A 26,640-nucleotide genomic window follows, 5' to 3' on the forward strand; every position below is an offset into this window, starting at 1 on the left:
ACCTTCATCAAACGATCAATAAATGAACCAAATCCAAGTCACAGTCCCCTGTTAGGATGCACTGACTTCCTGACCTCTGTGGTGTTCCTGCCACAGAGGCACGGCCTGAGTTAACTCTGAGGAAACAGACAATGCGAACTGAGGACATCGTATGCGGTAACTGACCCGTCATCCCCAAAAGTGTCACAGCCATAAATGTCAGGGAGAGACTGAGAACTGTTCCCGACTGAAGACAACAGGAGACTTGGCAACAAAATACAGCACCAGGTGCTGAACTGGACTTGTCTGTTATAAAGGGCGCGCTGGTGACACACGGCAAAGCCTGCGTCGGGTGTGAGGTGCGGGCTCATGTCCTGATGTTGATGGCTTGCTGTGGTCACATAAGACCGTCCTGTGTGTAGGGAATATTCATGGAAGTATTTGGGTACCAAGTTGGCAATTTATTCTCCAGCAGTTCAGAGAAAAAAGATGTTTGTATTGTACTTGCAGCTGTTCTGTAAGGTTGAGATTGTTTTGATGTTTTAAAATGTCAACAAATGTTAATAAAGACATGTGCATGTCTATGTTCATTGCAGCACTATTCACAATAGCACGATTCCAAGATGTGGAGTCAATCTAAATGCCCACCAGTGGCAGACTGGATGAAAATGTGGTACAAACACATCATGGAATACTATGCAGCCATAAAAAAGAGGGTGATCAGACCGGACGAAACTGTGGCACATATACACCATGGAATACTATGTAGCCATAAAAAAGACTGAGATCTTGCCTTTTGTGGCAACATGAGTGGAGCTAGAGGTTATTATCTTTAGCAAACTTATGTAGGAACAGAAACCAAATACGACATGCTATCACTTATAAATGGGAGCTAAATGATGAGAGCTCATGAACACAAAGAACAAAAGACGCAGGCCTACTTAAGAGTGGAGGGTTGGAGGAGGGAGAGGATCAGGAAAAATAACTAATGGATACTAAGCTTAGGACCCGGGTGATAAAATAATCTGTACAACAAACCCTGGTGACATGAGTTTCCCTGTATAACAAACCTGCACATGTATCCCTGCACCAAAAAGATTTTTTTTTTTTTTTTTGAGATGGAGTCTCGCTCTGTCGCCCAGGCTGGAGTGCAGTGGTGCGATCTCGGCTCACTGCAAGCTCCGCCTCCCGGGTTCACGCCATTCTCTTGCCTCAGCCTCCTGAGTAACTGGGACTACAGGTGCATGCCACCACGCCCGGCTAATTTTTCTGTATTTTTAGTAGAGACGGGGTTTCACCGTATTAGCCAGGATGGTCTTGATCTCCTGAGCTCGTGACCTGCCCGCCTCGGCCTCCCAAAGTGCTGGGATTACAGGCATGAGTCACCACGCCCGGCCAAGATTTTTAAAAATAAATAAAATACATGTTGAGTCAAAGAAGCCAGAGGCAATGAAGTACACACTCCATTAAACCAATTGTAGCAAATTCCAGAATAGAAATGTTAATCTATGGTGACAGGAGCAGCTCGGTGTCTCCTGGTTCAGGAGTGGTGGTGTGAAGGATACAGATGGGGACGGTGGAGTGGAGGATACGGGGGAGACGGTGGCATGGAGGATACGGGGGAGACGGTGGCATGGAGGATACGGGGGAGACGGTGGCATGGAGGATACGGGGGAGACGGTGGCATGGAGGATACGGGGGAGACGGTGGCATGGAGGATACGGGGGAGACGGTGGCATGGAGGATACGGGGGAGACGGTGGCATGGAGGATACGGGGGAGACGGTGGCATGGAGGATACGGGGGAGACGGTGGCATGGAGGATACGGGGGAGACGGTGGCATGGAGGATACGGGGGAGACGGTGGCATGGAGGATACGGGGGAGACGGTGGCATGGAGGATACGGGGGAGACGGTGGCATAGAGGATACGGGGGATATGGCCGCGTGGAGGATATGGGGGGACGGTGGCATGGATGACACCGGGGGGTTGGTGGCGTGAAGGATACCGGGCGGGACGGTGGTGTGGAGGATATGGGGGAGACAGTGCCGTGGACAATATGGGGGGGATGATGTCTTCATTGTGGTAGTGGTTGTAAGGTTTACACATTTGCCAAACACATCAAACATTTATGAAGGGTGCCTTCAATGATCCCTAAATGATACCTCGATAAAGTTGAATGAAAGGTTAAAAAAAAATTCTATCCAGCTGTTTTGTAGAAATTAACATGCTGATTCTAAAATTTATATAAAGACAGGAAAGACCTAGTGTAGCCAAATAGCCAGAGAGTCATCTTTCGGAATAAGGACACAGCTGGGGGACCTGTGCCACCACACATCATTATTTTACACTTGGAGATATTGGCCTCAAGGCAAACAACCCACCAATGTGGAAAAGCCCTGAGGTGCAGCCCACAGGCTCACACCGCTGACATTCTGTGATGGTGCCAATGCAGTTCACGGGGGGAAAGGAAAAGCCTCTTAAGAAACCAACAGGCCGGGCGCGGTGGCTCAAGCCTGTAGTCCCAGCACTTTGGGAGGCCGAGACGGGCGGATCACGAGGTCAGGAGATCGAGACCATCCTGGCTAACACGGTGAAACCCCGTCTCTACTAAAAAATACAAAAAATTAGCCGGGCGAGATGGCAGGCGCCTGTAGTCCCAGCTGCTCGGGAGGCTGAGGCAGGAGAATGGCGTAAACCCGGGAGGCGGAGCTTGCAGTGAGCCGAGATCGTGCCACTGCACTCCAGCCTGGGTGACAGAGCGAGACTCCGTCTGAAAAAAAAAAAAAAAAGAAACCAACAAATAGGCCAGGTGCGGTGGCTCACACCTGTAATCCCAGCACTTTGGGAGGCCAAGGTGGGAGGATCATGAGGTCAGGAGATCGAGACCATCCTGGCTAACACAGTGAAACCCTGTCTCTACTAAAAATACAAAACTTAGCTGGGCGTGGTGGTGGGCGCCTGTAGTCCCAGCTACTCAGGAGGCTGAGGCAGGAGAATGGCGTGAACCTGGGAGGTGGAGTTTGCAGTGAGCCAAGATAGCGCCACTGCACTCCAGCCTGGGCGACAGAGCGAGACTCCATCGAAAGAAAGAAAAAAAGAAAGGAAGGAAGGAAGGAAGGAAAGAAGGAAGGAAGGAAGGAAGGAAGGAAGGAAGGAAGGAATGAAGGAAGGAAGGAAGGAAGGAAGGAAGGGGGAGGGAGGAGGGAGGGAGGAGGGAGGGGGGAAGGAAGGAGGGAAGGAAGGAAGGAAAAGAAAGAAAGAAAAAATCAACAAATGAGGCTGGAGCAAGTGGGTTTCCCCAGGAAAAAACCTCCCTTGACCTCACTCCATTCTCAAAAATGAATTTAAGATGAATCATGCACCTAAAAGTAAAATCCAAAACTGTAATGTTTTAGAGGGAAACAGGATAATATATTCCTAAATTTGAGAAGATATTTTCCTGTTTTTCTCTCTAAAGCATTATAGTAAAGATACCTTAGGGCAGAGAAAGTACTAACCGAAAAAGCAGGGCCAGGCGCGGTGGCTCATGCCTGTAATCCCAGCACTTTGGGTGGCCGAGGTGGACAAATTGCCTGAGGCCTGGATTTCAAGACCAGCCTGACCAACATGGAGAAACCCCGTCTCTACTAAAAATACAAAATTAGCCGGGCGTGCTGGCACGTGCCTGTAATCCCAGCTACTCGGGAGGCTGAGGCAGGAGAATCGCTTGAACCTGGGAGGCAGAGGTTGCAGTGAGCCGAGATTGTACCACCGTACTCCAGCCTGGGCAACAAGAGAAAAACTCCATCTCAAAAAAAAAAAAAAAAAAAAAAAGAAAAAGAAAAGAAAAAGAAGAAAGGGATAAATTGGACCTGGTCAAATTGGACTGGAAACACTTAGGATTCATGAAAACATGAAGCAATGAGAACTCCCATGTACGAGTGGCGTGGACGGACGATGCTGCCAGCTGCAGAGACAAGGGTGACTCCTCACGGAAGTCAGCAAGCTCCTTTCTAGGAATTCACCTTTGACCAACAAAAACATGCACACAAGAAGACCTGTACAAGAAAGGCGATAGCTGCTTTATCGACAATAGCCCCGAACTGGAGCTAACCCAAGCATACACACACAGGAGAACGGATAAATGCAAAAGCCGTTGAGCAGAAGCGAGGCCAAAAAAAGTAACCCACTGCATGGTTCCTGTTATAGAGAGTCCTAGAAGAGGCAAAACTAACTTACAGTGAAAGAAATCAGATGGGTGATGTGCCTTGTGGGCAGGGCCAGAGAGGGGAGGAAGAGAGAACGTTGGCTGGGGGATGTAAACGGCCTCTGTCCTGATAAGGGGTGGGTCACACGGCAAAGGCATTTGTCAGAACGCACTGAGCTGCATTCAATCCATGCATTTTGCCAAATGCCAATTATGCCTCAACAAAAAGCCTAAAATTTATGTTGTTATTTCGTACCATACACCAAATAAATTCCACCTGGATTCAAGAGCTAAACCTAAAGACAAAGAACTAGGACAAGCACTGGAGCATATTTTTTATAATTTGGGGGTGCAGAAGGTCTTTCTAAACGTATTACAGAATCAGAAGTCACCAGACAGATTTCTGCCACATAACAAATTTAAATTCGGTATAGGTATAAAATTACAATATATAAAGAGCCCACAAATATCAGTAAGAAAAATATAGCACAACAGAATTTTTGCACAAAGGCAATTCACATAGGAGGAAAGGCTAGGCTGTGATAAATATAAGGAGAGACGCTCAATTTTATCAATAATCAAACTGCAGAGTAACACTGCAGTGAGAGTCACCTTCTAGACAATTAGAAAAGCAGGAAGTGCGAAGCGGAGGCCTCAGGGAGGGCTGGGGGAGACGTACATCAGTGAAGGCAAAACTGGCTGGTGTTTTCTCAGTGACGTTTTGGTAAGCGATTCCAAAAGGGACAATACGTGCCCTCTGACCCCTTCCCTAAGAAGGCAATTGCACAAACGGATAAAGATGAGGTACGAGATTCTCCTTCCCAGCGTCATTGCGCAAAAGAAACATCATACATACGTCACAAAGGGTTCACCTGGTCCAGACACGCAGTGCGTCCGACGTTCCTGCCAAAGCCCAGGAGGCTCTCCCTTGCCTGACAGGAGACGCACTCGGCCCGAGTGAACACGGCAGGCTGCAGCTGTCTCTCGTGTCAGGCGGGGGCGAGAAGGGGGATTTCTGGAGCATTTCACATTCCTCTTCCAGGTCTTGTGCGTTGAGTTTTTGGTAATAAACAGGTGTGACTTTCACAGAAACAAGTGCAACCTCCAGTGTAACTGGGTGGCCTCTGCTCACACCCCATCTGTGTTTGCGTGGCTGCCCCTCCGTGGGGAGGGCCTCCGTCCACCCAGCCTCAGAAAACCCCAAGGAGGTGTGCACAGCTGGGGACCCCGGGGCCCTACTCAGCCCACTCAGAACACACTGACCCAAGAAGGCCCCAGCTCGCACTCCAAGGACCAACGGAGGCTGGCCAGTGGCTGAGCCGTTCCCTGCCCTCAGGGAACTACGTTGCCCTGAGTCACCCTGGGTGGTGGGAAGAGCTATAAAAGGGACCCTGGGTCCCTCAAGAATGGGGGCGGGGGGTGTGCCAGGAGCCAGCAGGCACAAGGACCCACTGTGTGTTGGCACCACTGCCATCTCCTTGGCCTACCCGGCTGGGGCCCCTTGGGCTCCAGTGTCACACCCAAGTCCACTCACTGTGGCGCCTCGACAGCCCGACCCCCACCCATTGAGCTCAGAGGGGCCTCCGCTCCAGCCACATAAGCCTGTTTTTTCTCACAGACTACAGTCTGGGTGAGGACAAGGACGCAGGCCGCTCTCTGCCCAAGTGGGTTAAGAACATGCTACGAGCTTTGCCCAGGTGAGGGGTTCTGGCTGCTGCAGGACCAGAGGGCCAGCCTGCATGGGTTTTCCATTTTTATTTATCCAAAGAGGAGAAAGAGGGAGGGGGAGGGGCAGGGGGAGGCCTCCTGCCCTGCCCTGGCCCACCTGGTCCCTGTGAGACTCACCTGTTCTCCGCACCTGCCGCAGGTCCCCTCAGCCCCCTTCCCAGTGGGCCTACACTCCCCAGAGCACGTGCAGATGCTGCCCCACAGTGCAAAGGGCCTGTAAGGTCTCTTCCTCCTAAGCCTAGCCCAGAGTCTGGTTTAGGGACAAGGCGGTCACTGCAGAGCTGTCCAGGACCGTGTGAGGTGGGCTCTGTGTTGGGTGCTCATTTTAAATGGCTGGAACTTTCTGTGACAGGGCCTAGTTGTCGGGCCACCCTGGCGGGCCTTCGTGACACCCAAAAAGTTTGCTATTGGCTTGATTCAACCAACACCTGTTTGTACATCCAGCACCTGACCCAGGGCATGGAGCAGAACAGGTAGACACTCAAGCCACAAAAATTAGAGTCATCTGCCAGCTACGGGCTGTCCCAGGGGAAGGGGCTGTACCGGCTGCTCCCCCTGCAGGGCTGGTGGAGCCAGCAGAGCCTTAGATTCAGGCTCCAGTGGCCCCTCAGTCACCTCCTGCCATGGCCTCTGAGATGAGGTGACCTGCGGCTCCTCCACGCTCCTGAGCCCAGGCTTGGCAAGAACGCAGCCCGCCCCACACAGCCCCTCCTCAGACGTGGAGGTCAAAGGCCACAGGCTGTCTGGGTTCCTGGAGGAATGTGGCCTCCCCTGTGGCCCTGTGCACGCCTGCCCAGTCCTTCATGCAGTTGCGCAATGTCTGGCGACAGGCACTCGTACCTCAGGCTGGACCACCACGCACCCTGCTTGGGCCATCTATTCACAAAGTGCAGGGCAGTTGTTACCGTGCTAGATAAGCATCTAAAATGCCTGAGTGAATTCTGTGTATTAAACCACGGAGTGTCTGAGCATGTTACTGAGGTTACACTAAAAGCCCTCCTGTGGTGAGTGAGGCCAGTCAGCAAGGAGAACACAGCAGGCTGGAGGCTTTGGGTCTAGGGGTCCCCACAGAGAGGTAGGGGTCGTGGCTGGCAGAAAGTAGGACGGGCTCTGGCTCTGCCTTCTGCGGCCTCACTGTTCACATGCAGCTCTGCCTCTGGCTGTGAGACTCACCTGACGAGCCCTGTCGGCTTCCAGAACGATGCCCAGACCTGGGCACCTGGCACTAGACGCAGACATGCAGACACGCACAGACACAAAACATACCAGTGTGCCCACACTCGCACATGTATTCACACACACAGACTCATTCAACACATGCAGGAATGCACAGGCTTCCCTAACCTCTGCCTGGAATGTCCCCTCTTCAGGGACAAATCTGGGGTGAAAAGGAAGCTGTACTTCCTTGGACAGGGGACAGAAAGCTGGGCCGGGTCCAGGGGGGACCCGCAAGTTCTGCAGAGACCAGCTGAAATATGGTGTCATAATAAAAACCCCATTTAAAGTACTTCTTTTTTTTTTTATTGATTTCATTGAAAACAGAACAAGAAATGGTCAGAGCCAAAAGACTGCTCTTAAAACTGTCAAAAACATTTTAACAGAAAAAAAATAAACATGACTGCATTATGAATGTTTAGAAGAGTTGCACAAAAAAAACCCCACTGTTACTGCACTAATTACAGTATTTAAAAAGGTATATGCCAAAAAAAAGTATATGACCTGCCAGGCCACCACACAAAAGGTGATGGCAAATTTATTCACACTACAAGACTAACATTTTTAAAAAAGTTTTTCCTGCATTTTATTCTAAAATCACTTTGTTCTCTTTATACAGTTGATAGTTTATTTCACGTGGTGAGTAGAAACCACACCAGAATCAGCACCGTTGTCTGTGTTTTGTTTTTTATTTTTTGTTTGTCCTAATGTTCAGTAATGGTAGAAAATAAATCAGTTTATTCATCATAGCATGTGGCTTAAAAAATCAACAGAAGGTGCCAGCGTCAACGGAACCGGCGGGGGCTGCACCCACCAAACCACTTCCTCGAAAAGAAACGTCAGTTAGAGGTTTGATATATAGGACTAGATATAGGATTCCTTTAAAAAGCAAACCCACATTTTCTCCAAAGTTAGTGGCGGGGTCGGTCTCCTGACTCTCCGAGACTGGCAGCAGACAGTGTCCTCCGTGCAGCCCCTGGGACCCGGCACCAGCCACGCAGGGCGCGGGCAGGGCCAACGGAGCAGCTCGCGCTAACGGTGGCCTCGGCGGTGCCACACAGAACAGTCTGGGCCGGGCAGGAGAACAAAGCAACCCCGTGGTGCAGCGGGGACCTCGGAGGTCACAGGAAGAAACGAGAAACTTCGCAACGACAAATCAGCATCAGAAACTCAGAAGGTGATGCCAGTGCGGACTCCCAGCGTCTTTGGGGCGCGGGCCAAAGTGTGCGCTCCAGCCTGGGCACTGGGCCCGCGGCGAGGCCGCAGGTCTGGGAAGGTGGCTGGGAGGCGTCCGCACCCGCCCGCAGGGGCTGCAGCCTCACCTCCGACCCCTCCAGGAAGCCGGCGGCGCAGCCCCCAAGGAGGACACGTGCGGAATCTCTCCTCCTCCTCCTCTAAACGGCGACGCGGCGGACCCTGGCTCCCGAGCGCCCCGCTGGCCGGCGGTGTCTCATAGCGGGTCGGCGGCAGCCGCGGAGCTGGTGTCGGGCAGGCCGTCCTCCTGGGCCTCCTGGGCCGCGCTGGCCTGACGCTGGGCCAGGGCCGCGCTCGAGTGCCGGCACTTGGGGGAGCCGCAGCGGCAGCTGAAGAGCTTGCCTTTGATGTCCCAGAAGCGCTCTCCGTAGTCAAACCTGGGGGGGAACAGAAGCAAGGCTCCAAGTCGAATCCCACCGGCACCTCCCACAAGCCAGATAAATGCAGGCAAGGCCAGAGCTTCCTCGCCCCGACCTGCCGTGCCGCATCCCAGGTCGTAGTTTTTAGAACTACAGGAAAACCCTGAGGATAAACCCGAGACAAGCCCAGGAAAGCAACGCAAGCCCCGTTCCTAAAACCGTCCCGCTGGCAGCGGACATGGCCAGGGGCTGCGACGGTGCGTACCCGAGCTGTTCGCCGGCCTCGATCAGGCGGGTGCTGAAGAAGGCGATCCGGGGGAACCGCAGGTCCTGGTGGGCCATGAACACACGCACGGGCACCAGGTTGGGCTCGCAGTGGTGGTTGATGAACCGGCTGACGTTTCCGTAGAACCGCGCGTCGATGCAGTAAACCTCCCCGTCCTGCAGGGCGAGAGAAGCCGGCACGCGCTGCAGCGAGCAAGGCCCCGCAAGCCGGCCTCGCCGGGTACGGCGGCCCCAGAGCCTGGGGTTGGGCGCAAGCCCGCCACGCAGGAGGGGCCTTCTCCAGTGATCCCCGGCGGCGGTGCGGGACCTCCGCTGGCCTTCTCGCTGTGTGGCCGCCCACCCCGCACCCTGCCCTCCCTGCTGGGCCGCCGTCTGCGGTGCGGTGCGGGTGGTGCAGGCCGTTCCCTTGACAGCGTCCCCATGGGGCTTCCAGCGACGGAATACGGACAGCGCCATCCCACCCAGTACCCATGGGGCTGTCTGGCACCAACAGGAGAAAGGAGGCCGGGGCTGCAAGAGCCCCGTGAGGCAGTGGCAGGGGCTGAGGGGGTCGGGAGGGATGGAGCTGGCGTCTGGGACGCACTGCCTTGGTGACGAGGAGGCGGAACAGTCCCCGGAGGGTCTGGGGAGACTCAGTGGCGAATGGCACCGGGGAGGACCGTCAGGCGGAGGCTGCCCACAGAAAACGACTTCTGCTGCAGCCCTTCCGGGAGCTGGTGTGGTTGTGGAACACGAGGCCGAAGAGACTGAGGCGTCCTCCTCACCCTGGTGCCTTGGAGAGAAGCCCAAGATTCCAGGTGGCCTCATGGCCCTGGCCCCTGGCACTGGTCTGCGATGACGGATTCTGAATTGACTGTAGAGAGGGGGATGAGGTAGGTGGGCCTGACCCAACCACGCAACCCTTTTAAAAGCAGCTCTCTCTGGAGACCTAGGGCATGGAGCTGCTGGCGCCTGGATGGAGGGGCTGCGTGGGAGGAAGGTGGGTGGTCCTGGCCAGCAGCTAGCAAGGAACCTGGACGCTGCCCATGCGACCACAGGGACCTGGGCTCAGCAGCACCCCGCCTGTGCAGCCCAAGACCCGGCACGCTCAACCCCTGCTGCGCACACTGGGCCGAGTGGGTGGGCACCGTGGCGAGCTGCGGGTGGGTGGCGTGGTTTGTTACCCAGCGACGGGAAGAGGCAACATCACAGACGACAGCCAGGCAGACGGGGAAGGAGGCACCTGGGGCTTTCCAGGACCAAGTTCCGAGAGGGAGGAGCCTGCAGGCAGAGACACCTGGTCCACAACCTGCCCCAAAATGAGTATTAACCAGAGAACCAGAGACGCTCAGAGATCAAGAGGTTAAAACCCAAAGCAGCAAGCGGATGAAAGCGTGGACGGGGGTAGATCTCCAACAACCTTCATGGCGCGGGCAGTGACAAGACGGTAAACCAGGCGAGCACGGCCGCGGGACGGGACCAGCCATAGCCCCCAAAGACAAAGACACGGGAAGCCGCCTCCCGGTTTACCCCAAAGAAACAGAGCTCAGAGTGGCTCATGTGGCGTGGACTTTGGCCTCTGCTTCAGGGTCTGGTGGACTAAGAATCTATAGGCGACCCCTCCCCGTGCAAAAAGCACCTCTGAAACTAGTAACAACACACACATGAAAGTCCTGGACAGTAGCAAGATGGAGACTGAGGGGCTCCCGGCTGGAGGGGCCAGGCCCAGCTCTGCCCAGGCTTTCACCAGGGGTGGCCCGTCTGGCAGAGCACACAGCACTGCCCCAAGGGGAAGAACCTGCAGGTGCTTCGGAGGCGGGTGGGGTTTCAAAGTCTGTGTACACAAATCTCTGCCCAACCAGGACCCCACAGAGACAGCAACCCCAGCAAAGATGCACGACTGGAGTAAAGCAGACAGGCCAGGTGGGAGGCGGGGCCTGCGGAGAGAGCCCAGCCAATCCTAGGACTGGAGCAAGGTGCAGAGGCCACATGGGAGGCGGGGCCTGAGGGAGCCCAGCCAATCCTAGGACTGGAGGGAAGGCAGAGGCCTGCAGGATCCCAGCCAATCCTAGGACTGCAGCGAGGCACAAAGGCCGAGTGGGAGGCGGGGCCTACAGAGGGGGTCCAGCCAATCCTAGGACGGCAGCGAGGCGCAGAGGCCACATGGGAGGCAGGGTCTGAGGAGGGAGCCCAGGCAATCCTAGGTCTGGAGCGAGGCGCAGGGGCAATGTGGGAGGTGGGGCCAGAGGGAGCCCAGCCAATCCTAGGCCTGGAGCGAGGCGCAGGGGCCACGTGGGAGGCGCGGCCTGAGGAGGGAGCCCAGCCAATCCTAGGACTGGAGAGAAGGCACAGGGACCACGAGAGAGGCGGGGCCTGCAGAAGGGGCCCAGCCAATTGCACTGGGGAAACAAGACCCACACAGGAGAGAAACCAGAGTCCTGGTTAACAGAGAGAAAAACGTTAACAGGAACAACTGAAGTGACCTGACACTAGAAACACTGAGGAAATGAACACGTCTGAAAGAGAACACTCAACTGAGCCCAGCCTTGAGATGAACCAAATGCTGCACCAACAGACACGTATTTTCAAGGCAGCTCCTAAGGCTATCCTCAATGAAGAACAAAAAGCAAGATTTCATGGCATGAAAATCTCAGAGAAATGAGAAGTCTCAGCAGAGAAACAGAAAAAGAATCCAACGGAAATTCTAAATCGAAATTAACTGGCTGCTGAAGCCATCACTGGGTGGATGAACAGAATCTCAGATTTGCCTGACAGGTAAAGTCAAACAAACTGACTTGTACACAACATTATCTGAGATAAATAGCAAGGGCTGAAATCAACCTGAATGTCCCAAAAAAGGGGGAGAAAGATTTCCACGTATGGACAATATGATGACTCTTTCCAAATCCTGTTGGGAGAAAGGTAAGGGCTGGTGCAGTATCTACACTCTACCACTGTTTGTGTTAAGGAAAGCGAAGGAATAAGAAATTTACTTGAGTATTTTTTCTCGATTTCTGCTGATGGTTGCTGCAGGTGCTATGGTTGGAATGTGTGTGTCCCCCCACCAGACTCACAGGCTGAGACCCCTAGGTTACAGTGAGGCTTTGGGAAGGCGATTAAGTCATGGGAGTGGAGGGAATTGTGCCCTCATAAAAGGGACTCCAGACAGCTGCTGCACCTCCTCCACCACGTGAGGACACAGTGAGAAGGCACTGGCCCTCCCCAGACACCAGATCTACCAGCACCTTCATCTTGGGACTTCCAGCCTCCAGAGCAGTGAGAAACACATTCCTGTTATTTGTAAGCCTCACGGTTTACAGTGTTTTGCTATCAAAGTCCGAATGGAATAAGACAGCAAGAAACAGAATACAGAGAACATGGAGAGAAGCAAGGGTTTTCTGGGTGTGAACTTCCCAAGCACGCAAACATTTTACACAATCAAATAACAAAAAATTAAATCGTTAACATTTAAAATGAACTAAAATTAATGTAACTGCCTATCAAGTTGGTGACACAATCACACAAGCAACATTTCCGGTGCTGCGAAGCACAGGACTGGGTCCAGCTTCCATGGAACATGCTCTAAGGAGTGAGACGCTGCAAAGAAACGCAGATGCCATCCCGCAGTTGTACTGGTGCTTACTGTTATCGGTAATAATCTGGGCTGGGAGCGGTGGCTCACGCCTGTAATCCCTGCACTTTGGGAAGCCGAGGCGGGTGGATCACGAGGTCAGGAGATCGAGACAATCCTGGCTAACACAGTGAAACCCCGTCTCTACTAAAAACACAAAAAATTAGCTGGGCGTGGTGGCAGGTGCCTGTAGTCCCAGCTACTCGGGAGGCTGAGGCAGGAGAATGGCGTGAACCCGGGAGGCGGAGCTTGCAGTGAGCCAAGATAGCGCCACTGCACTCCAGCCTGGGCGACAAAGCAAGACTCTGTCTCAAAAAAAAAAAAAAAAAAAAAAAAAAAAAGTAATATCTGGAGTACTATTTTGAAACTAAACATTTTAGAAACCAAAATTTTTATTGTAAGAGATAAAATATAAAATCAAAGAAGTTGGATAAAAACTCTACACCGTTAAATCTGAATTGGAAATATTAACATGAACACATTTTTAAAAACCTGTTTACTTCATAGCTCTGTCCTCTGAAAAGTGAGTTGAGAACCCATGGCACCCTGATGGCAGTGGGCGCCCCAGAGTCTCGTTTCAGTTTCCAAAAATCTTTCTCTTCCAAAAGTACAAGGACATCCTGAAGAAATGACTGATTCCAAGTGTGGGGCCAGGAACATAAGGGAGGCCTGGGTGTCACATGGTACCAAAGAGTAGTGTCACCAAAGGAGACAGGCTCGCCTGTATGGGCTCCCCATGGCCAAAGATGGGGCAGTTTGACCATTAAATAAGAATGGCTTTAATTGATCAAAACACACATGTAAAAAATGTGTTTTTTACATGTAAAAATGTAAAAAAAAAAAAAAAAAAGTTAAAATCCATAAGCCCACATTAACACTCAAAACAGAGAAAAGAAAAAAAAAGACCAAAATTTCTTTGCTGCCAGTAATTTTTATGCCACTTCCTCACTCTGAAACTTGTTAACTAAATGGTAAGAATAAAGCATTGATCTTACCTTTCTCTGAGGAGTAACCACAAAGCCCAGGTTTAAGGTTTACTTATTAAAACAGAAGAATGTCTGTTAATAAACAGGGAAGGCATGGATGCTCGGGGTGGGCAGTTGAGGTGGCCGCAAAAGCTCCCTGCAGGACACAGCAGCCCCAGTGTGTCGCCAAACCTCAGCCCTTCCTCCCAGCTAGCCGCAAACACAGGATAAGAGAACAAGTGAGGTGACACCACGGGGGGCACACAGAAATATGGACCATGGGATTTATCAGGCTGTCGGCCAGTCTCCTCTGCAGGCCACCGTGTGGGCTGCTGGTAGGAAGAACCTTCTGGGATGTGCCAAGTATCATACAAGAAACAGCCCCGCCTGATTCCAGAGGGGCGAACCAGGGAAAGACACCGGGGAAACTAGGAAAGTCTGTAGATGAACATCACTTGACGCGCAATCTCGTCAGGCAGCACTACTCACAGGCACACTCTGACACGTCACTGGGGGTAAAATGTCACATGTGTAACTAACTTTACATTATATCAGCAAAAAAGGACGAAACAAATAAAGCAAGATACTAACAACCATCAAGTCCAGGTGGGGCAATAAGAGCCTCCACTCTCCTGATTCTCTCTGCTTTCTGGTATGTTTGAAAATTTTCACAATGTGTAGTCAAAAAGGAATTGCAAAGGCAAGAAAAAGGAATCTGTGAAGGAAGTGGCAGAGAGGTAAAGTATTCTTCTATTTTTTAACTAAATAAGAGACCTGAATATCTTTAAAATCAGGGAGGAAGCATCAGAGAAGAACCTGTGTGGAGAAGGTGCTGCCGCAGGTGAGGAGGTTCAGGTGGCAGGCAGATGGTGGGAGTGGGCGCAGGGCAGGAGCTCGAGTGGCAACGTCTGTGAGACCAGGGCAGGGGCCTCCCCATGGTGCCTGGATGCCCCACCCTGCTGAGTGGAGACAACATCACAGTCGGCTCTGTATAGACGCCCGGGCCTGGTGCTTGGAGTGGACCTCACTACAGGCGCTCATACACTTTGCCAGAGGCAAAAGAGGCCGTTTGGGAGGGCCAGGCCCATCTGGGCTCTTCCCAGGACACCTAGCAGGCTCCACAGCCCCCACGCAGCAAGCAGGAGGGAGGCACAGAGGCGGCAGCTCTCCAAGGCCCTGAACTGGCACTGCTCAGAGCCACTAAGGGCTCATTGCAGACGTGAGGCCCCAAGGCTGGGGCCTCGCTGTTCCTGGCCTTCTCATTTTTGTGGCTTTTCTGTCCAGAGCCACCGGCCTTAGAGATGCTCTAGTTCAGAGAGTTAAAAATAACCCTCCTCCCACCCTGAGAACCTTCCAGCTCTGCACCAAGCATCACTCGGGCCCTGTGGCTGCCCGGGAGACGTGGTACCTTCCCCACCCACACCCCCGCAGAAGCACACTTTGTGACTTCTCAGGATGAGCCCCTTTCTCAGTCTGACCCCCAGAAGCCTCCACGTGACCCTAGAGGTCATGAGGTCTCGAGACCCTGTGCTCTGCTTGGCCTAACTGCCCAGACCGGGGGTGCCTAGAGTCAGGGTGTGGCCTTGGCAATGGTCATGCCTGATGACCCAGCCCAGACTCCCTGAGGCCACGCACACATGTGGCAGCCTGGCATGTGCTGCTCCCCCCACCCCAGGGCATGTCCAGGGCTTCTTTGGGGACAGGGTGTGGGTTCCATGCACCCTGAAGAGTGCAGAGGGGCCCCTCCTGGGCACTCCCCTCTGACCCCTGGAGCCTGTGGATGGTCACGGCACAGGCTGCAGCCCAAAGAAACAAAGGGGCTGCCTCCATGGGCCATCAACCCTGCCCATGGCCTCCCACTGTGTGCCTTTTGTCCACGTCCCTCCCACGATGGCTGCCGGGCCAACCAACCTGTCAGTTGGCACAAGGAGCCCCCTTGGCACAGGAGCACGGCCTCTCCCAGCTGTTCCTACGGTTCAGAGGCTTCAGATCCCAGAATCCTCATAGGAACACACACCGCTGAGGGCTTTACTTCCAAGGTTTCTCTGATCAAGAAACCTTCCACCTAGGTTTCAGGCAAGCATACCATGGAGAGGCCTCCCTGGGGTGCCTCGCCGATGGGAGATTTCAACAAAGGCCTAAAGAAGGTAAGGACCGGGAGGGCGGATGGGCAGGATCCCAGAGGGCATGTTCAGTGGGCTCCAGAACAGCGTGAGGGGGTGCGAGCAGTTGTGAGAGCAGTGGAGGGGCAGTCAGTGGGGAACAGGGTGTGCAAGGTTTGAGCCACCAGCAGAGGGCTTGGGGTCACCATAGCCCCAGGCTGAGAACAGATGGCAACAGCAGGGCCGGGGCTGACCCGGGGCGGGTGCCCACTGCAATGGTCCAGGAAATATCTCGAAGGCAGAATCAGAAAGTTTCCTGGTACCCACAGATTGTGGCACTCAGGTGGTCAGGGGTCTGGGATCTGGGATCTGGGGGTGGGTCAAAGCTGCAGCAGACACCTGGGAGGCTTTATTGTGTTCATGCTCTCTACATCCCCAAAATGAACAACCATACCTGGGCCTGTGTGCCCACGGCTGAGAAGTGAGAGGATGCCAGGAGGATTACTGTCCCTGGGCCTGTATGTCCACGGCTGAGAAGTGAGAGGATGCCAGGAGGATTACTGTCCCTGGGCCTGTATGTCCACGGCTGAGAAGTGAGAGGATGCCAGGAGGATTACCGTCCCTGGGCCTGTGTGCCCACGGCTGAGAAGTGAGAGGATGCCAGGAGGATTACCGTCCCTGGGCCTGTGTGTCCATGGCTGAGAAGTGAGAGGGTGCCAGGAGGAGCAGGGCTAGACGCTGCTGCCTCAGGTGGGTGGGGACCGGAGTCTGCCCTGGACTTAGGGACACTCATGGGAGACGAGGCCTGGCTGCATCTGGTTGCAGACAGACTGGAAGGCAAGGAATCAGTCGGGTGTGGCAGCTCTGGGGCATGAGGGAGTGTGGAGAGTGCTGACGGGATGTCCCTGAGGAGGTGAGGGCAGGCGTGGCTCCAGACAGGAGAAGGAAGCACAGAAAGTCCACGCCAGGGAACAGGTGTGAAGGCAGAGCACAGACATGTGGGGGACAGGGACCCCCCTGGCCAACACCACAAGCGAGTCAAGGAACCGAGAGCCTCCAGCAGCATCTGATGGAGCAGTATCGTGCCTGTTGAATATGACCACTGAAAAGCAGCCTAGGAAGTTGCAGTCCTTATTTTACAGAAGGACTGGCCCACAGTGGACTGGGAATATGGAAATGGCCCTTCCACACAGACGGCTTGGGAGGTGCAGCCCTAGGGGAGCAGGAGGAACTTGGCCAGTGAAGGCCACAGCCACACTGGCAGGGAGACAGGCCTGTGTGCACAACGCTGCCATTAGGAGGTAGTTGTGAACCCCCAGCAAAGCTCTCCCATCTCCTCTGGGCTGCGGCTCCACCCACCTGTCTTGGTCTCACTGGTTCTCACACAGTGAGAAGGCACGGTTCCTCCATGAGCCAGGTGGCCGGATCCTCCCCAGAACCAAACCGGTAGGTGCCTTGACCTTGGACTTCCGGCCTCCAGCACTGTGAGAAACCAGTGTCTGTTGGGCAGGCTGTGCAGTCTGTGGTGTTCTGTTACAGTGGCCTCAACGGACTTGAGACAGGCCCCAGGAACCAGGGCCACCTGGGAGCAAAAGTCAGCTGCAGTGACAGAGGCCACAGCCTGCAGCTCAGCTGAGGCCTCTTGGTGCCTGTAAGTGGACTGGGGTGACCCAATGCATTTTCTTCAAGCAGGTTTGAAAATACAGTGTCTGGCACCCAAACAAAACTAACCAGAAACATGAGGAGACAGGGAAAGAAGGAGGACAACAAGCAGCAAAACAGACGCTAGAAACAGACCGACAGAGATGCCAGATGCGAGAGGGAGAGACCAGGGCAGGAGATATGGCAGCAAGGAGACGGCACAGAAACAGGAACACGCCACCGCCCCCCCGCCCCCCCTCCCCCCGCAAGACCCGGACTGACCACACAACACAGCACTTGATGCCACATGGTTAAAATACACATAAATTAAATTTCCAGTAACAACAGCATATAAATCAGCTATTCACATTAACAGAACAAGGAGAAAAATCATAGGATTATTTCAATAGATTTTTTTAAATGTTCAACAAAATTCAACATCAATTCATGAAATTCTTCGGGACAGAAAAGAAAACCTTGTTATTCTGATAAAGGCATCCCAACACCTGTACACGAGCATCACAGGAAACAGTCCTGAAAGGCTCCACGCCTCCTCCCTGACACTGGGCGGCCCCGCTGGTGTAGACGACAAGAATGAGAAGTGAAGCCATGGGGACCGGGGACAGCCTGCATGGTGATGACATGGGCACACGCACAGAAAACAATGGACCCACACGTATCATTACACTTAACAGGTGGCTTTAGGCCTCAGGTTAAAGAGTTAATTTAAAAAACCTACTCTATTTCTATATATCAAGCAACAACTGTGGAAAAATATGCCTCCTTCAAATACAAAAGCATCAGGGTTTCTGAGATGCTAAGGACTCCTGCCTCTGACTGTGATGGGTCAGCTGGTGCTGCACTTACCCTCCCGTCCAAGATGGATCGCCCAGCCAAAACCACAGGACACAAACAAGCAATGACTTGGCGGCACCTCTGGGCAGTTTCTCATACAGCTGAAGGTCACTCACACGTGACCCAGCCAGGAAATGACAGCGGCCACATGGTGTGTGAGTCCACTTACATGATATTCTGGAAAAGGCAGGACTGCAGGAAGCAAGTCAGCGTGACCGTGGCTTGGAGTGGGGAAGGCTGGTGCCCGTGAGGAGAGGGAGTTGGCCCACACACGTGTAGAATTCTAAGGCAGCCCCAAGAGTCTCTCTGTATCAACCCAACCCCTTGAGCGTGACTTGCTTCTGGCCCACAGGATGTGGGAAGGCGGCAGCGAGGCAAAGCCCCGACATTCTCCTGCTGGCCTTCAAGAGAGCTGCCTCTAGGAGCTCAGAGCAACCCCGGCTGCCAGCCAGCAAGGAAGCAGAGGCCTCATCCTACAGTCAAGGAAATGAATTCTGACAACCCAGGGAGCATTTATACAAGGCCTGAAGCTAACATCAGACAGGGTAAGGACACCGCTTCCCCCAGTGCCAGGAAGAGAACAAGCATTATGCCCAGCCTCCCAGGAAACAAAGCTGCACAGGTCAGAACGCAAGAAGAAAAACTGTCTTTACTTACACATGACATGACCACATGTGCAGACAAGCCGAATAGTCCAGAAAGTTACTAGAATTTACAAATACATTTAACAAGGTCAATGTACAAGAAAATCAAGTATTTCCACATTGTTTATTTCCAACAAACAACTGGAAAATGAAATTTAAAAACAATACTGTTTATAACATAAAAAGTAGGGCCGGGCGCGGTGGCTCAAGCCTGTAATCCCAGCACTTTGGGAGGCCGAGACAGGCAGATCACGAGGTCAGGAGATCGAGACCATCCTGGCTAACACGGTGAAACCCCGTCTCTACTAAAAAATACAAAAAACTAGCCGGGCGAGGTGGCGGGCGCCTGTAGTCCCAGCTACTCGGGAGGCTGAGGCAGGAGAATGGCGTGAACCCGGGAGGTGGAGCTTGCAGTGAACTGAGATCCGGCCACTGCACTCCAGCCCGGGCGACAGAGTGAGACTCCGTCTCAAAAAAAAAAAAAAAAAAAAAAAAAAAAAAAAAAAAAGAAAAGAAAAGTAGGACGTGCTTAGGAATACATTTAACAAAACAGTGTAAGACCTACATACTAAAAGCTACAAGGCTCTGCTGAGAGAAACTCAAGATCTAACTGAAAGAGAGCTGGGCCACCTGCAGACACAGGGTCAGAAGGCTCAACGTGCTAATGGCCAGCAGATTGAGTGCAGTCTCAACAAAAATTCCAGCAGCCTTGGCCTGTACTGACGCCCAGGCTCTCAACTGTCTATGGAAATGCAAAGGACACGGAGGAACGCAACAGGCTGAAAAGAACCGAGTATGAGGAGTATCAGGACCTAACACTGCCTGGCTCCCAGTTTTACTATCGATGAAGAGAATGTGGCATTGGTGTGAGGATCAGCAAATAGATCAAAGGAAGAAACATGGTCCAGACGTAGATCTGCGTCAGCTGGGGTAAGCACAACTAGTGGTGCTGGATTAACTGTCCACGGACACAAGTGAGCCTCAATCCTTACTTCAAACCCACGTTTCTGAGAGACAGGCCAGGCTGGAGTGCAGTGGCTCGATCACGGCTCACTGCAGCTTCAGACTCCATCTCGGCCTCCCGAAGTGCTGGGATTATAGGAGCGTGCCAGTGTGTCCGGCCTTAACTCGCATTTTTATATAAGACTTCTAAAAAAAGGAGAAAATCTCCACAATCCTGGGATAGACGTGGAATTCTTAGGATATGGGAAGTAAGAGAATTTTAAAATTCTGCTTCCTGAAAGATACTGTTAAGAAAGTGAGGAGGCAAGGCACAGACTAAGAAAATATTCGCATCACACACACATTTATATGTATATCAGACAGACTCAGAGGATGGAAAGAGCTCCTACAACTCAAGAAGGCAAGCAGCCAATTAAAAAACAGGCAAAGTGGCCGGGCTTAGTGGCTCACTCCTGTAATCCCAGCACTTTGGGAGGCCGAGACAGGGGATCACGAGGTCAGGAGATCGAGACCATTCTGGCTGACACAGTGAAACCCCGTCTCTACTAAAAATACAAAAAATTAGCCGGGCGTGGTGGCGGGCACCTGTAGTCCCAGCTACTCAGGAGGCTGAGACTGGAGAATGGCGTGAACCCGGGAGATAGAGCTTGCAGTGAGCGGAGATCAAGCCACTGCACTCCAGCCTGGGCAACAGAGCAAGACTCCATCTCAAAAAAAAAAAGTTAGCCAGGCATGGTGGCCGCGGGAGACTGTAGTCCCAGCTACTCAGGAGGCTGAGGCAGGAGACTCACTTGAACCCGGGAGGCAGAGGTTGCAGTGAGCTGAGACTGTGCCACTGCATTCCAGCCTGGGCAACAAGAACGAAATTCCATCTCAATAAATAAACAAACAACAAGAAAAACAGGCATTTTTTCTTTTTAAGACAGAGTTTTGCTCTTGTTGCCCAGGCTAGAGGGTAATGGCATAATCTCTACTAAAAATACAAAAATTAGCCAGGCGTGGTGGTGCACGCCTGTAATCCCAGTTACTCAGGAGGCTGAGGCAGGAGACTCGCTTGAACGTGGAAGTGTTTGCCTCCCTAAAATTTGCCTGTTTGCCTGGCCTAAACAGGCAAATTTTAAAAATTACTTCACAAAAGAAGTATAAGGATGGCAACACACATGAAGAGAGGCTCATCATCGAGCATCAGGAAAGCAAATCTAAGCCATGGTGTTTGGAGCTTGCGCTCACTGTGGTGGGAACGCAAGTGCTAGAACCACTTTGGAAACTAGCGGCTTCTTTCAAAGTTAAAGGTTCCCCATATGAGCCAGTAACCCCACCCCCATTTACTCAAGAGAAATAAAAATTCACGTCCATTAAAAACAAGTCTATGGGAGTCACAGCAGGTTTACTCTTGACAGCAGAACTGGAAAGGATGGAGGCCCACTCACAGGTAAGAAGGCATAAACCAGCAGGGAGGCCGGGTGGGTCACCGGACTGATACGTGTAGCCACGTGGGCAAATCACAAAACATGCAAAGCCAGAACAGGATTCCATTTATAGAAAATTCGAATGCAGGTGAAACTCACCCACCAGGATAGGCAGGGGAGAAAGAGGGGCTAAGGGCTCACAGACTAGGGGGTGGCAGAAATGCTCCATATCTTGACTGTGGAATTGATTACACTGGGATGTACATTTGTAAAAACTAAAACCATATACTTCAGTTTGTTTTACTGTATTTAAATTAATTGCAGGCCAGGCGCGGTGGCTCATGCCTCTAATCCCAGCACTTTGGGAGGCCGAGACGGGCGGATCACGAGGTCAGGAGATTGAGACCATCCTAGCTAACACGGTGGAACCCCGTCTCTACTAAAAAACACAAAAAACTAGCTGGGTGAGGTGGCAGGCACCTGTAGTCCCAGCTACTCGGGAGGCTGAGGCAGGAGAATGGCGTAAACTCGGCAGGCGGAGCTTGCAGTGAGCTGAGATCTGGCCACTGCACTCCAGCCTGGGCGAGACAGTGAGATGCCGTCTCAAAAAAAAACAAAAAAAATGAATTGCAATAAAGTTGATCCAAGAGAAAAAAATCTCAAAAACCTATTTGATTTAAAAAAATCCAACAAAAGATATACAAGACCACACCACAGAAAGCCATAAAATATTACTGGGGGTAATTAAGAAAGACCTAACAAATGAAGAGACATACCATGTTCATGAGCTAGTAAGCAAGGTAGTAAATACATTTTTCCCTAACCTGATTGATAGGTCTAATACAATCCCAATCAAATCCCAATCCCAATCAAATCCCGACAGGAGCTTCTGTAGAACTGGTTAAGCTGACTTCAAAACTTATATGAAGACCAAAAAGAGCACGACACAAACTCTATGGTGAAGCCAGGCACAGTGGCTCACTCCTGCAATCCTAGTGCTTTGGGAAGCCAACGCGGGAGGACTGCCTGAGGCAGGAATTTGAGACCAGCCTGGGCAACATGGTGAGATTCCATCTCTATAAAAATAAAATAAAATAATTAACCAGGCATCGCGGTGCACACTTGTAGTCCTACCTACTTGGGAGGTCAAGGCAGGAAGATCACTTGAGCCCAGGAGTTCAAGGCTGCAGCAAGCTATGATTGTGCCACTGCACTCCAGCCTGGGCAACAGAGCAAGACCTGGTCTCTTAACAAAAAAAAAAAAAAAATAAATAAATAAAAAAAGGCCAGGTGCAGTGGCTCACGCCTGTAATCCCAGCACTTTGGGAAGCTGAGGCGGGCGGATCATGAGGTCAGGAGATCGAGACCATCCTGGCCAAAATGGTGAAACCCCGTCTCTACTAAAACTACAAAAATTAGCTGGGCATGGCTGCTCACGCCTGTAATCCCAGCACTTTGGGAGGCTGAGGCGGGAGGATCATGAAGGTCAGGAGATCGAGAGCATCTTGGCTAACATGGTGAAACCCCATCTCTACTAAAGATACAAAAAGTTAGCCGGGCGTGGTGGCGGGCGCCTGCAGTCCCAGCTACTGGGGAGGCTGAGGCAGGAGAATGGCGTGAACCTAGGAGGCGGAGCTTGCAGTGAGCCGAGATCACGCCACTGCACTCCAGCCTGGGCAACAGAGCGAGACTCTGCCTCAAACAAAACAAAACAAAACAAAACAAACCTCTAAGGTGAGAAGATGTAAATCACAGTAATCAAAGTAATTAAGGTAACACAGCCCAGGCCAAGAACAGTCAGCAGACTGACTGACAGGGCGAGGACAAGAGCCACTGCTGACGGGAAAAGACAGTCTTCTCCACAAATGGTGCTGAGTCAGTCAGGTACAAGATGAGAAAAAATAAACCTCGACGCTGATCTTACACCACACACAGAACGGCTGTCAACCTACACATGGAACCCACGTGAAAGCACACAGGACCGTTTCTGGGAAATATTCAAGTTTTCAAAAAATATCACTAGGACATTACAAAAACCCAGCATTTAGAAAAAGACTGATAAATTGAACTAGAATAAAAACAAGAACTTCTGTTCACTCCAAGACATCATTAGGAAGTGAAAAAGCCACAGAGGGAAGGCGACATCTGTGGCGCACACAAGTGACAACAGAGCCTTTGTGAGAATATGTGTTACCAGCCCACAGAAGGCAAGGCATTCCACAGCAAGGCTGGAATAGGCAGCTGGCAGCAGAAAAGCCCACAACTCTGCACACACGGAGGCTGCGGTCCCTCGAGGGCTCGGCCCCACTGCACAGGGAGAGATGCCTGAACACTGTGACCTTCCAGAGCCCGGCTTCTCTTCCATCAAACACAAGTCATTTCACCAACGGTTACTTCTTAGAAGGTGGCTGTAGGGACAGAGTCTGGGGTTGGGGCTGGCAGTCCATAGGGGCCACTGCTATGAAGACGGCTGCCTGGTGCCCTATTCTTCGGGCATAAGATTTATTCTGTGGTCTGGTGGCTGCTGTTTGAGATGAGAAAACCTTTATTTCCCCACTGGCCTGGAGTGACTGCAGGTTTCAAGAGGTTTTAAAATAGACAATGGATGAATTCCAGAGCAATGATGGGAACTAGGCTACAGTAAAGGGAGCATGAGGCCAGGCTGGGATGGGTCAGTCACCCCTGCCCCAGCCTCAGAAACCTCCCGAAACCAGGTTCCTGGAGTGGCCCCTGCTCTCTCCCACGGGCAGTGGGGATTGGGTGGGCTGGGGACACAAGCGGCGTGTCTGCTGCCGTTTCTGTGCACATGACGGGAGGCTCACCGCTGCTTCCCTCAGTCACTGTGAATACACGGCCCCCTCCTCAGCCTCTCTGCAGTCTCAGGGGTTGCCAAGCCCCAACCCGAGATTCTCGGCTGGGGTCTGGAGGATTGGAGTGGTGGGCCTCAGGCCCCACTCTCACAAGAAGGGGGCAGTCGGCTGGACAGGCTCAGGGACCTCCCAAGTCAGAGGTCCCTCCATCCATGCTGGGCACAGAACCAGGGCCAGCTCCGAAGGTGGCACTCAGCAGGTCTATAGCAAGCCCGCTCTCGTCAACAGTAAGAGCTCTCATCTGAATCCAGGCCCTACTGGGACAAACACATTCAGGTTTCACAGTTCACAACAAGCTCTACATGGCCCCAACCCCACAAAGCACATTACCTTATTGTCGAGATCAAAGAGGTAAGAATCCTCCTCCCGAACATCGGCTTCTGAGTCTGAAATCAGCTCCCCAACATACCTGCAGAAGGAGAAGCGGTGCAGGTGAGGCCCTGGAAGACAGCGGGCACTGTCACAGACAAGCGCAGCCTGGTCTCCGTGCCCACAGGGAAAGAGCGGGGCACACAGAAGAACATGTGGGGAACATGTGTGGAGATGTGTGCCCGGGTGGAACTGGGGTTTCAGCTGAGGTTCCCGAGGATGATGATGATGATGACGACGACACTGAAAGCTCTGCGTCTGCGGTCTGGCACCTGAGAACCCAAAATGGTTCTCCCCCAGAGATGACTGCCCATGCTGGACCACGCCTTCCTAAATGCACTCACGAGCTGTTTAAGGGCAGCAGCAAGAGCACTGAGGACAGCACAAGCTTGGTTCTCAGGGCCAGGTCTCCATGGCCCCCACCCTATGCTGCTGTAGGCCAGGGGATGTGCCTGCTCCCAGAGGGGCTTCCTGAAGTGCAGACACAGATGGGCCTCCGTCCCAGAAATGACACGTGCCACCGGCAGGCTTGGGGTGACCCAGGGACTCACTCACTCGCAGACAAAGGTGCCTAGTGGGATGTCCTGCAGGGACCGCACGCCCCAGCCCATGTCCCTCGTCCGGTAGAGCTGCAGCCTTGCCCTGGAAAAAAGAGAGTAGTGGTGGACCCAGGCCACAGCCTCAGCCTCTTGCCACAATGGTCAGCAAAAGCCAGCTGGTGCCACGTCACTGAAATGAGGAAGAAAACTGGTTCTGTATCCAAAGCGTTAGATGCTGTAGGCACCTCACAGACATAGCGTCTTGCACGCTCAGGAAGCCAAGAACCCGGGAATCAGCCGGGAACACCCCAGCCCGTGACCTCGGCAAGTCACTGGTCCTGGCCGTGGCTCGGTGTCCCCATCTGTAACATGGGGACAGAGCTGGGCCTGGGCCACTAGGCACTGTGGGCAGCAGAGGTGCTAATACTAGAGAAGCCTATAGCTGGACCAGGCAGTGGTGACACCTGCAGCCGAACCTGCTCCTGACAAGGAGCCTACAGGCCCCTCAGGGCTGGGGAGGGTGGCGGGGGGAGGTGGCAGGGGGATGTTTCTCAGGGCTGGGGGAAGGTGGTTGGGTGGGCCTGGGGGAGGGTGGCCAGGTAGATCTGGGGGAGGGCGGCTGGGCAGGCCTGGCAAGTGGGCCTCCGTGGAGCCCTCAGAACCAAGTGCCTCGCGTCTGCCTATCTGGCATGTGTCCCGTGTGTCTGCTTCGCGTCTGCCTGTCTGGTGTGGGTTCTCACCCCCAGGCCTTTCTACCATACCAAGGACAGAGACTGCCCTCCAGCATGGACCAAGTTTACCGAGGTCACAAAAGAGTCGATACTACAAAAATTAGTGTTCAGCTAAATTTAAGAGTTCATAACTTTCCCTTATGACTCCGAGGGGCTTTGAGTTTTCCAATCTCAGGCACATTTGTGGAGGAAATGCTCAAGACCAGAACCCGGGGAAAGGAGAGGCTGCTGCTGGGTGGTCAGGGGACCAAGCCCAGCTGGTGAAGGGTGCTGGGCAAGCCTTACTCCACAAGCGCCCTGAGCAACCCAGGAACAAGGAGTTCACGCAGCCTGAGAAGTGTTAGGACATCACCTCACTGTGAGAGAAGCCCAGAGAAGGAAGAACATTTAGAAAATGACTGGAGTGTTAAAATAGAACTACGACAGCCCTAAGCTGCTGAAGAATGTTCGCGTGAACTTGGTAACAAAGGTAATTCTTAGGCCAAGTCCGTTCCTCTGCTTTTAGCTCAACTGACCCAACCATCTGCTCCTTCTCTCAGGCCTGCATCTGAGCTGGTGGAAGCATGACTCGTGATTTACGGCACCAGTGACATTTCCAGAGGATAAAGGCTCAGAGGTAACCTGTCGGCTCTATCTGCAAACACAATGCGGGTGCCTCCAAACACGTTAAGTTCTTGTCTGTCGGGATGACCTCCATGCTAATGCACGCATGAGCAGAATATGGGGCTCTGGCAGGAAGCTGCCTCTCACCTGAGACCATTCTGCACGACACGATTTCGGCAGTTCCTCCAGCAGGAGCATGCGTGGTTGCATTCGAAGATCAAGGGAGGCTCAGCCATGTTGAACTCTGGCAGGAGCCGGCCGTCCTGTGGACAGACGAGCAGCAAGGGCCCAGCAGAGGTCACTCACTCTTTTAATTGAGCTGACATCAACC

At 52.7% G+C, this 26,640-nt stretch overlaps 1 protein-coding gene across 7 annotated transcripts in view; it reads right to left on the reverse strand.

Moving 5' to 3' along the window:
* Positions 1–7,393: 7,393 nt before the first annotated feature.
* Positions 7,394–26,640, reverse strand: part of EHMT1 (euchromatic histone lysine methyltransferase 1) — a 230,662-nt gene continuing 211,415 nt past the window's right edge. For 5 of the 7 annotated variants that reach the window (XM_030919352.1, XM_030919355.1, XM_030919351.1 and 2 more), the window contains 6 exons: positions 26,457–26,572; positions 24,992–25,078; positions 24,398–24,476; positions 17,045–17,267; positions 8,989–9,164; positions 7,394–8,741 (listed from right to left, as the gene is read on the reverse strand). In XM_030919352.1, coding sequence (XP_030775212.1) covers positions 8,736–8,741; positions 8,989–9,164; positions 17,045–17,267; positions 24,398–24,476; positions 24,992–25,078; positions 26,457–26,572 — 687 coding nt within the window. In that variant the 3' untranslated portion in view covers positions 7,394–8,735. The remainder of the gene's footprint in view (positions 8,742–8,988; positions 9,165–17,044; positions 17,268–24,397; positions 24,477–24,991; positions 25,079–26,456; positions 26,573–26,640) is intronic. The other 2 variants (XM_030919354.1, XM_030919353.1) reach the window with 1 other exon arrangement.

The sequence above is a fragment of the Rhinopithecus roxellana genome, chromosome 16, assembly GCF_007565055.1.
Source record: "Rhinopithecus roxellana isolate Shanxi Qingling chromosome 16, ASM756505v1, whole genome shotgun sequence".
Lineage (NCBI taxonomy): Eukaryota > Metazoa > Chordata > Mammalia > Primates > Cercopithecidae > Rhinopithecus > Rhinopithecus roxellana.